Genomic DNA, 11,247 nt, shown 5'->3' with positions numbered 1-11,247 from the left:
AGACTGGGGGGGGGGGGGGGGGGGAGGGGGACGGGACTTCGTTTTGTACAACCTCCTTCTCTCAACCAGGCGCTTCGTTGGAGTTTAGCACATAACAAGGTCTCAGTAAATGTTTGATTTGGACGCAGGGCCGAGTACATAAAGCCTCGAGTGTGGTTTAAAGGGCAGCCGCTAATTCTGGGCTTTCCCCAGGGCCACTGGAATTAGCTGTGGGGCTCAGGACAGTGATTGGCTGACCAGGGGCCTCCCCTTCTCCCTTCCTCTCTGCACCCTGCAGACGGAAGGCCCATTGGGGAATGGGTACAGAGTTGTCATCCCATGCGGGCATCAGGGCTCGGCCCTAGAGAAGCCAGAGAGGAACGCCACCGGCCCGGACCCCAAAGGTCTGCCTCTGGGCAGGAGAGGGTGACGGTCACCTCCTTGCCTCCTCCTCCCCACCTTCTAAAGCAGCGCGGAAGCTACGACCCACCGAGGAGCCCAGACCAGCTGCCTGTTGTGTTCCCACGAAATCAAACCGAACCAAACCAGGAGCCCGAGAAGCCCCGCCGGCCCGGCCCTTCGCACCCCATGGCGGGTCTGAACCCGGCACAGCTAGGGAAGGTGGGGGCGCCGGCGTGATCGCTCTGGAGAAGGAAGAAGGGAACCCGCTAGGAGGGGTGGATGGGGGCTCCCCGTGCTTCTCGGACATTTCCCTAGGCGGGATTTATTGCAGAGTAATTCTCAATCTTTCCCTTCCCCAGCCTCCACTGCCGTTGGGGCTCAGCCCCAAGGCCCCCCTCCCCCTTAAACTGCCCCCAGTTTGTCGGGGACTTTGGACGGGGTTGGGATACCAGATTGCAAGATTGGGATGGGGGAGGGCACAGGAGAAGGGAGGTGAGCCTGGGGTCCGGGAGTCCCCCCTGCTTTGATTGGAAGAGCCAGGAGAAAACCAAACAAAACAAAAATGCCCAAACTTTATTTGGGAAGGGCCAGAAGCCATCAGTGGGTGGAAGTAAGGAGAGGTGGAAAGATCCAGGGATGGGACCAGCTGCACCTGGAAGGCACAGACCAAGCAAGGGACCCGAGGCTGGGACTTAAGGGCCCTCTAGACTAACCTTCTCATTTTACAGATAAGGGGAAAATGCCCAGAGAGCTCAAGTCACTTGTCCAGGTCACAGTGACCCAGCTGGAATCGGAACTTAGTTCTGACTCCAAATCCAGTGCTCTTTTCTCCATACCAGGATGGCACTTATGGATATCAACATGGCACCACTGCCCAAAAGCAGTCATTATGCATCATCCCTTACAGAGGCAGAGGAGTTGAATAGGAAATCTTGGAAGTAGAGTGAGCTGAGACCTGGATTCAAATCTTACCTGACTTTTACTAGCTGTGGGCAACACAGACAAGTTATTTATCATCTTTAAGTCTCAGTTTCTTCACTTGTAAGATGGAGCCAATATTTATTTTACCTCCTTCACAGGGAGAATCAAATAAGAAAATGCACTTAAAAAAAAAAAAAAGCAAAACCTTTACCATCAGTCTTAGAATCAACAAGTATGGATTCCAAGACAGAAGAGGGCTAGGTCATTGAGGCTGAGTGATTTGCCTGGAGTCACACAGCTAGGAAATGTCTGAGGCCAGATTTGACCCCAGGATCTTCTGTCTCCAGACCTGGCTCTCTATCCACCAGTGAGTCACCTAGCTGCCCCAATAATGCACTTTTTAAACCTTAAAATGCTCCGCAAGTATCAGTTATTACAATTATTAATATTTGTCCGGGTCTATCTAGTGCCCAGGCACAATGAATGGTGTATAGTCTGTTCCCTTAAGGAGTTTACAGACTGGTTAGGGAAAAAAAAACAAAAAAACATTTATTTAGCACCTACTATGTGCTCAGGTGCTGTGCTAAGCACTTTACAAATATGATCTCATTTGATCCTTAAAACCATCCTTTAAGGTAAGTACTATTATCTTCATTTTATAGGTGAGGAAACTGGGGCAGGGCCGCAGGGCCACACTGCTAGTAAGAGTCTAAGGTCAAATTTGAACCCAAAGAGCTTCTGGGTGGCTCAGTGGAGCCAGGCCTGGAGACAGGAGGTCCTGCGTTCAAAAGTGACCTCAAATACTCCCTAGCTGTGTGACCCTGGGCAAGTCACTTAACCCCACTGCCTAGCCCAGTGGTTCCCAAACTTTTTTGGCCTACCGCCCCCTTTCCAGAAAAAAAATATTACTTAGCCCCCTGGAAATTATTATTTTTTTTAAATTTTAATAGCAATTAATAGGAAAGATAAATGCACCTGTGGCCATCAGGGTCTCCCTGGATCACTGCAGCACCCACCAGGGGGCGGTAGCTCCCACTTTGAGAATCACTGGCCTTGCCCTTACCACTCTTCTGCTCTGGAACCAAAACACAGTATTGATTCTAAGACAGAAAGTAAGGGTTTAAAAAAAAAAAAATTGGACTCTTCTTCTTGACTTCAGGACCAATGCTCTATCCGCTGTACATACTAGCATATAGTCTATAGCCTAGTAGGAGAAGGAACACTTGGCATGTGAGCTTAGAGTTATAAGACTTGAGATCAGAGTATGACTGACAATTGGTCATTTGACCTCTTTGTGCCTCAGTTTCCTTACTTACTTAAAAGAGGATGAAAATACAGATAGAGGATGCCCCATAGAGTAGTTATGAAAAAAACTAGTTTTGTAAACCTTACTGATAGAAATGTGAGTTGTTGTGTCTCTTAATATATTTTAGACATCAATAATATGAATCCAGTGAAATCTGATAAATAGAATGTCAATATAATGTAATAAGTCTTGGGCTGTTTGTCCTAAGTACAGTCCTGTGGGTGCTGTAGATAAGGACTGAGTCAAGAGAAAGGCCACTGATGGCTGGGGTGGTGAAGAAAGGCTCTTTGGAGGATATGAGTTAGGAGGGGAGCCCAGTTGTCTTTTTTTAAACCCTTACCTTCTGTCTTAAAATTGATACTGTGTATTGGTTCCTAGGCAGAGGAGTGTAAGGGCTAGGCAATGGGAGTTATGTGACTTGTCCAGGATCACACAGGTAGGAAGTATCTGAGGCCAGATTTGAATCCAGGACCTTCCCTCTCTGGGTGTGGATCTCAATCCACTGAGCCACCCAGCTGGCCCCTAAGCTGAGTTTTAAAGAACAGATAGGACTTGACTAAAGCAGAGGGGGGAAAAAAGAGCATTTCAAGGGATGGCACTGTGGTGGTGGGAAAGCAACAGGTTGAATTTAAGGACTGCAAAGAGAACAGTGGAAAAGGGGCTGAGTTGGAAGTTCAAATTATGACTTACTACTTACTGCCTCTGTGATGTCAGGTAAAATACTTCTCAAGATTTCAGTTTCCCCATCTATAAAATGAAGGGTTTGTACTAGATGACCTTTAAGGTCCCTGGGCAAGTTGGTGACTTGATAGATAAGAGTTCAGGTTGGGAGACTAGAAGACTCATCTTTCTGAGTTGAAATCTGTCCTCAGGCTCTTACTAGCTGTGTGACCTTGGGTGAGTTACTTTAATTCTGTTATCCTCAGTTTCCTCATCTATAAAATTAGCTGGAGAAGGAAATGGCAAACCACTCCAGGATCTCTGCCAGATGGGGTCACAAAGACTCCACTGAACAACAAGAAAGGTCCCTGAAAACTCAAAATTTCTGATCCTATGAATCATAGGAAATGGTCCTACAGGAAGGTCATTTCGGATGGAAGGGCTTGAAAGCCAGGCTGAGGAATTTGGAATTTGTCCTTCAGATAATCCTTTATCTCATCCCCTAAAGCTAAATTGCCAAACTATCTAATCTAATAAAATCATAACAAATTCAATAAAAAGCTGATGTGGGAAGGGAAGACTGGAGATATTCTCAACTTTCCTCAAGGGAGGGCTTGGATGGGCAGGGAAGAGAGGCTCTGTGCTGAAAAAGGTTCTGCCTCTCTCATAGTTCCAGGAGGATGGATTTCTGGTCCTGGAAGGAATATTTTCCCCCAAGGAGTGTGATATGATGAGAGAACAAATCCAGAAGATTGTAGCAGAAATGGAAGTCCCTTCTCATTGTCGCACTGAATTCTCTACTCAACAAGAGGAACAGCTCCGAGTCCAGGTAGGGAGGAGGCAGTAAGAACCCTGGCTTCTTGACTCTCACCACTGCACCACACTGCCCTCTCCTGGTCTTTAATATATCCAGATCTCAGCTTCTCACAATGCCAGATGAGAGTATCTTATATTAAAAACCATAGATTTTAGATATGGGCATTTTAGAATGGATGGAGTTGGCTTTGGAGTCAGAAGGACTAGCTTCAAGTTTGACCTCTGACAAATATAATATATAGACTGTATGGTCCTGGGCAAGATTTTTATTAACCTACCTGAGCCCAGCAAACTCTAAGCTTCTAAGGGGCTGAGTAGGAATTGATTTCCATTAGTGAAGGGAATTCCCTCACTAGAAGTTCTCTTTGAGGATGAAATCATAGATTCATTAAAAAAAAGTTCTCTGATTGCTCTATGTGTTTGTACTTCTCTTTATGCCTAACAGCATTTATCTCAGTCAAAAAAACCCAAAACAACATTTATTAAGGGGCAGCTAGGTGGCACAGTAAATAGAGCCTGGAATTGGAAGGATCTGAGTTCAGGTATCTGGCCTCAGATAGTTCCTAGCTATGTGACCCTGGGCAAGTCACTTAACCCTATTAGATACTAGCTGTGTGATTCTGGGCAAGTCACTTAACCTTGTTGGCCTCAGTTTCTTCATCTGTAAAATGAACTGGAGAAAGAAATGCCAACCAGTCCTAGTATCCTTGCCAAGGAAACCGGGTCATGAAAAGTTGGGCATGACTGACAACCACCACCACCACATAGGCACCTATTGTCAGTGACCTTCTCAAGGAGTGGCTATGAAAGAAAGGAAGGACATATGGAATAATACCAGTGGGACATAAAGGATAGAGTAACAGCTTTCAAGGATAGAGGAGACAGTGACACTTTTGTAGGCAAAAGAGAATCAGCCAGTGGTCAGGGAGAGCCTGAAGATTACTGAGAGGGGAGGGATGATAAAGAGAGCATGCTGCCAGAAAAGATAGAAGCAAGTGGGATCTCTTGTGTGCCCAGAAGGGTTAGCCTTGGCATAGAGAGATGGGAGTGAAGGAGAAGGCAGTGGGGGGAAGCCACCAAAGTGATGGCAAATAAGGAGGAGAGAAGCTAGGCTAGTCTTAGGCCTACTATGTTAATTCAGTTCTATTGATATAAAGATGAAAAGAATTCTCCAGTAATTTCTGTTCCCTAGGAGGAGGAGAGGTGTGTGTGCACTTCACTGAAAACAGACAAAATAAATTCCAAGGAGTTTGATCTAGGGGGGACCTAGATCAGGAAAAGCTCCCAGTGGTAGCTAGGGATGGCAAGAGATGGGGAGGTAAAGGGGGAGAGATTTCAGATCTGATGGAACCAAGTTGTTAAGAGGTAGTGAGTGAGGCACAGAGAAGGCATTCAGTAAAAACGCACTGATATCCAATGATAGGGAGAAGTGATGAGGCAGCATGGCAGACTTTACCTTCAGTTCATCCTTCTGTTATCTCTTAGATTGTGAAATGTTTGTGTATGTCATAACTTGGGCTAGGAGGGGAATGGAAATGATGATTGGGAAAAACATTGATTTTGTAGGGCCAGAGGCTTCTTTGTGTTTTCTTTTGAGGGCAGTATGGGACACTGGAACTAGCATGGGATTGCAAATGGAAAGATCTGGGTTCAAATCCTGACTCTTATCACTTACTACCTGTTTGACTAGGGAAATCATTTCCCCTCCCTAGGCCTTGGTATCCTCATCTACAAAATCAGGGACTAGAGTAAACTTAGATTATAGGAATCGTAAATTGGAATTGGACTAGACATTAGCAATCATCTACCCCAGCCCCTTCATCTGGTGAAACTCATGACTCCCACTCAGAATAATGTTAAATTAATAAGATAAAATAAAATACATAGGATTACAAAGGAAAATGACAATACTGAAATAAAGATGTAATTTCCCCCCCCAACCAACTTCACAGACTCCCTTGAAAAATCTAGCAGATTAATGATTATCCTTCTGAGTGCTGATTTTTCTGATAAGTGATCAGAAAGAAATGCTAGTCCAGGGACTGCAGATACAGATAAAAGCTTGGGAGTGCCTTTTGGGGCTTAGTTCCTCCCCTTATTACCCCATATCCAGTTAAATTCCTTTTCTCTAGGGACAAAGATGATTGAAAATACTTTCAGATTTGGGGGAGGAGGTAGAATCCATCAAATATTGTTAGAGGCTCCAAGTTCCAGAGCTAGTAATACCTTCACCCCTCCAAATGCTTCAGCCTCAAGGCACCCAGGGTCTGTGATTCCTAGTGTATTTATCAGAAAGAACAGCAGAAATCCTCTCCTGTTGCACAGTGGCTCTGTGGTGAGTGAAATTTGACAAAAGGGTAAATGGAGGCAATTCTTTGAACAAGATCTTCTTTATTTGAAGGGCCAAGTTGCCTGTCAAAAAGTGGGTCCATGGCTTGCCTCCCTTTATGCCAAAGACCCAAAGCAAAAGGATAGTTCCCTTGATATAGGTTTTGGGGAGTACAGAACAAAGAACAGAACAGGGTAGATGACATCATGGGATTGAGAGCAACACAACTGATTACGGAGCTGAGGTACGAGGAACAACAGAATTGAAAATTTGGTAATAGGGGCTGACAACAACACCCCACCCTCTCTCTCTCATAAGACTAAGAAGTGTTCTTTGTTTGAGTCTGGGTACAAGGCAGCAAACCAGACATCCTTATAGAAAAGCTTGGTAGTGTAAAGATAATACACCTGACTCTCTTGTGTTCCTGTGAATTCCCCTTGAGGTAAGAATAAATCAGTGATTAGCAGGAGAGCTGGATTTTTAAATCTAATCCACTCTAGATAAGCTGAAGCTCTGAACCAAGTTTAGAGACAAAGAGCCATGGTTTAAGCAGTTATGGGATAAAATCAATTAATTGTAAATAGAATCAATAAATAAGAGATACAGGATCAATCTTTATCTTCTCAGCCCTTTCTCCAGATTCTGGCTCTCAAAATTCCTGTAAGCTTTGGGTCCTTACATATAATCATGATGTCTTGAGGTCTGGGTTTGGTCTACCTAATTGTGGAGAAGATACTATATCTGGAGCCCTCTTACCTTACAGGCTAGTCCAGGACAACAGTAACTGAAACATATTATCTTCTGGAAGGATCTGGGACCAAGGGCTAGACTGGGGTTCGATTAATGTTCTTAGCTGAGTATCTAGCTCCAGGCTGTCCCTTTTGAGTAGAGGATCAAAAAAGCCACTGACTTTGAGGCAGAACTGGCTGCCTCCATGAACCTCTCCTCAGGCCCTCCACCCCCATCCCTGGCAGAATTTAAGATCTGTATTCTAATCCTGGATCTTCCACTAACTGGACTTGTGGCTTTATGTAAGTCTTAGACTCTTTTGAAGTATAAAGGAAATCATGTCTTCTAAGGTTCCCTCATTCTTGGAGCATTACTAACATGCTGATGATTTATTTTTTACTTCCCCACACCTCTCACAGGGCAATACAGACTATTTTTTGACCAGCGGGGACAAGATCAGATTCTTCTTTGAGAAAGGAGTGTTTGACAAGGAAGGTAAGAAGTGGATGAGGGCAGGGGCAGTGGAAGGGGGTGGGGGTACAAGAATCTAAGCTTGAAGGTCTAGGGGGAGCAAGATAACAGCTCTTGTCTATCTTTTCTATCTACTGAGAGATGGACTTTCAATTTTCCTGAATTCTTATCATTCTCTTTTTTTATAGGTAATTTTCTAGTCCCACCAGAGAACTCTATCAACAAAATTGGCCATGGTGAGAAAAGTCTTGGAGGACTAAAGGGGAAGGGTGGGAAGCCCTGATAGGTCTGTAGGTACTACTAAAACAGTTCTTCTTAGTCCTGATCTTCCCCTTCACACCAGGGCAGCTTTAGTCCTTCCCTGGGAGCTTCATCTTCTCTCTGCTTCTCTTTTTCTATGTATAATTTGCTAGTTACTTTTGGAGTAGAGGTATCAAAAGCAGCCTGTGTCCACGTTCATCTGCCCATGTGACAATAATGACACTGAAGAAAATGCAGCTCAGTGTTGTACACTATGGGTCAGAGGGAGATGGCTGGAGTTGCTGCTCACCTTACTTCACAACCCTCTTGATGGGCATCCTGGTTTTGTCTTCATCTCATACCTCTGGGGTGTGCTGTGGTCTGGGTTCCATATCTTGATTTGGCTATTGGCTTTCTTTGGGAGAGGGGAGGTGATGGATTAGGAGAGCAGCTCAGATGCTGTCAATATTGAGTCAGTCTCCCATCTCCATACAGCTCTGCATGCCCATGACCCTGTCTTTAAGCGCATTACCCATTCACCTCAGGTGCAGGTGAGTGAGGAAAAGTTCCCTTAGATTTCTCCCCTGGATGCCTTGGAACCCCTCCCCTATAGTCTGACAAAAGCATGCTCCCCTCTCTACTATATGCCTTCATTTTCTCTTCATTCTCCTCCCAAAGTCCAGATAGCCGGAGGCTAGGATGATATAGGAAGAACTCCTACCACTACCATCACCTCCTGAACCAAAGCTGGCAGGAAGGTGGAGAGGATTCCCTGTGTCCCAATTTCTTTGTACTTTACAAAGTATTCTATTATTTCTGTGCTGTTTAGAAGAAAACAATAGGCTTTCTACTTCTTCCCCCTACTCTTCTTTCTCTCTGCCAAAAGGAGCAGGAACAGTCTTAAATCCAGGCCAGGAGGGTGGCTAAGCAATGAGGCAGGGTCCACTCTGTGAAGATCTCCCAGCTTTGGGGTTGATGGTAGTTTGTGGTAATAGAGTTGTGGGTCTGAGTCCCTGAACTGGACTGTTCCTTAGGAGCTGATCAAGAGTCTGGGGCTTGAGGTACCTGTGGTAGTTCAAAGCATGTACATCTTCAAGGTAAGCTTCCTAATTAGACACTAATTCCCTTTGGGGTCTTGGGTAAATCTCCTTGGGATTCAGTTTGCTCAACTGTAAAATTTGAAAGATTTTGAGGGTCAAAGGATAACACCGGTACTAAAGCTTTTCTAAGTAGCAACAATACATAAAGGATTTTAAGCTCTTGTACCACTCAGCCCAATTTATAAGGAGGATGATCTTTGCAACACCCTGTGAGAACATTTTTTTCTAAAATTTAATTGAGAAACTACTTATACCAAGAATGAAATGATCTTGGAAAATTCAAGGAGACTTTCTCACTATTCAATCTCTCTCTCCACCCCCCACCTCCATTCCCTTTTGTTCTCCTGTTTTATGAGAACTTTCTTCTCTTTCAGCAACCACATTTTGGCGGGGAAGGTAAGCTATGCACAGGTTCCTAGGCTAGCATGGTGCAAAAAGTGCATAGGTGTTTGGTGGTGATAAGGTTCTGAAGGGTTAGAAAATTAGCTCTGGCTCTTTGTGGGTAGCAGGATATAGAACTATTCATAGATAGGTAACCATGGAATGAAGGAAAGTTGTTCTTGATAGAAGTTTTAGGTTGCTAAGGGAAAGAGGCAGGAAATGGATATTGGCTAAACAGAATGGGAGAATTCAGGTTTGGGATCAAAGATGGATCAAAGAGGGGGGCAGGGTATAGGCTGCTTAACCCACAGGTTGGTGGTTGTAGTCACCCCACACCAGGATGCCACCTTTCTCCACACTAAGCCATTGGGTCGAGTCCTGGGCGTTTGGATCGCGCTGGAGGATGCTACCCTGGAGAATGGCTGCCTCTGGTTTATCCCTGGCTCCCACACTGGTAAGGAACCCCTCTGTGGAACATCTCCCCTTCCTTCATTCTGGGGCTACCCAGAAAGCCATCATATAGAGGCTCTACCCTTCACCTGATCATTCTTCCTTGTGAACACTGCAGATGGAATTTCCCGAAGGATGGTACGGGTACAGGTTGGCTCTGTAGGCTGCACCAACTTCATAGGCTCTGAACAGGTTTATGAGGATAGCCATTTCATCCCCACACCCATCCATAAAGGTAAAGAGTCTTAAGGTCATTGCATGCCAGACAGGAGCCTGGATGATTTAATCGACCAAGTCCAATCACTTCAGAGTTTTATCTCTATGGGGTAATTTTGGGGAGGCCACATTGTTCTCTGTGATTGCCACATTAGCCTTTTCTGCCCAAGGGGTGTGGCTACCAGCATTAATGAAACTTAAGCTATCCCCATAATTTGTTATTTTTGCTTTCGAGAGGCCCTCCAGTGATGGACTGGAGGTATATATAGATAGGAGACGAAAACATTTGCAGGTTGGGAAATGTGACTCTTCCCTTCTGCCAGGGGGTCTCATCTTGATACATGGAGAGGTTGTTCATAAGAGTGAGCTGAACCGCTCTGCACATTCTCGCCATGCATACACCTTCCACCTCATGGAATCCAAGGGCACTCACTGGAGCCAGGATAACTGGTAAGCCAAAGTGCCCCAGAAGTGTCTGGTAGGGTGGCTCTTTTCCCAGAAGCTAACCACATATACCTCTTCCTTCTCACCTGCCCTAATGTTTCGGAGACCCTCAAGACTATAAAACAGCTGAAAATAATTGCTCAATTTTCTCTTCCCTTTTCTTTCTTCAGGCTTCAGCCAACACCAGAGCTGCCTTTTCCCCTACTGTATACCTAATGGTAATCAGTAAGATGGATTCCCTTGCCTTTCTAGGTAAAGCCCTAATCCTAACTTAGACACACCAAATGGCTCTTTATGCTTCCCCAGAGGTAGGAGTGAACTGTTACCCCATTACCTGGACTTTCTGACCTAGGTAGACCTGACGCTTCCTCTGTCCTCTGGGGTAAATGGCCCTTGTTTTGTCCTGGATGACTTAGTACCTAGTACATCTGCCTTTCTTCTTGGGATCAACTCCTGGATAACCCTCAGACTCACCTGGTAGAGAGGAAGAAAAAAGCTTGATGTATGTATGAGGGAAAGAAGGGAGAAGAAACACAGTGAGGACATGAATGAGGGATGTCTATGGTATCAGTCACTGAATAAATTAACTACCAAATGCATAGTTGGTACTTTCTATTATATTTTTCAATTCAAGCTGTTTTGATTTTGAAAACAAAAATGTTACACCAGGCCTACACACACTAGTCCTACACAGACCAGTCCCTCATAGACTATGCTAGAATGAATGCTTTAAGGGAATTACATCACTAAGTTTGATGAAGTAGAAAAGACCTCTGGATCAGTCAACACTAGTTGATTCTAGT

The 11,247-nt window shown here is 44.8% G+C and overlaps 1 protein-coding gene across 3 annotated transcripts; it reads left to right on the top strand.

Moving 5' to 3' along the window:
* Positions 1-220: 220 nt before the first annotated feature.
* Positions 221-11,043, top strand: PHYHD1 (phytanoyl-CoA dioxygenase domain containing 1). Of its 3 annotated transcripts, none has more exons than XM_044664013.1 (12): positions 221-600; positions 3,939-4,097; positions 7,562-7,637; positions 7,802-7,849; positions 8,349-8,404; positions 8,888-8,950; positions 9,328-9,349; positions 9,660-9,788; positions 9,903-10,019; positions 10,324-10,450; positions 10,615-10,696; positions 10,801-11,043. In XM_044664013.1, exons 1-11 carry the CDS (start codon positions 319-321, stop codon positions 10,658-10,660), a joined length of 1,125 nt encoding a protein of 374 aa, XP_044519948.1. In that variant the 5' UTR covers positions 221-318; the 3' UTR covers positions 10,661-10,696; positions 10,801-11,043. The 3 variants fall into 3 exon arrangements, with proteins under 3 accessions (XP_044519948.1, XP_044519947.1, XP_044519949.1); XM_044664012.1 differs by having other exon boundaries at positions 222-600; positions 10,797-11,043; XM_044664014.1 differs by lacking the exon at positions 3,939-4,097 and having other exon boundaries at positions 225-600; positions 10,797-11,043.
* The last annotated feature ends 204 nt before the right edge of the window (positions 11,044-11,247 follow it).

The sequence above is a fragment of the Gracilinanus agilis genome, chromosome 2 (assembly GCF_016433145.1).
Source record: "Gracilinanus agilis isolate LMUSP501 chromosome 2, AgileGrace, whole genome shotgun sequence".
Lineage (NCBI taxonomy): Eukaryota > Metazoa > Chordata > Mammalia > Didelphimorphia > Didelphidae > Gracilinanus > Gracilinanus agilis.
The sequence above is the reverse complement of the archived record's forward strand: the minus strand, read 5'-3'. Positions and strand labels throughout refer to the sequence as shown.

Coding starts and splice junctions, on each gene's coding strand:
- PHYHD1 (XM_044664013.1), top strand. CDS start 319: ATGCGGGCATCAGGGCTCGGCCCTAGAGAAGCCAGAGAGGAACGCCAC. Junction 601..3,938: donor ACCCGGCACAGCTAGGGAAG/GTGGGGGCGCCG, acceptor CCTCTCTCATAG/TTCCAGGAGGATGGATTTCT. Junction 7,638..7,801: donor AGGAGTGTTTGACAAGGAAG/GTAAGAAGTGGA, acceptor CTTTTTTTATAG/GTAATTTTCTAGTCCCACCA.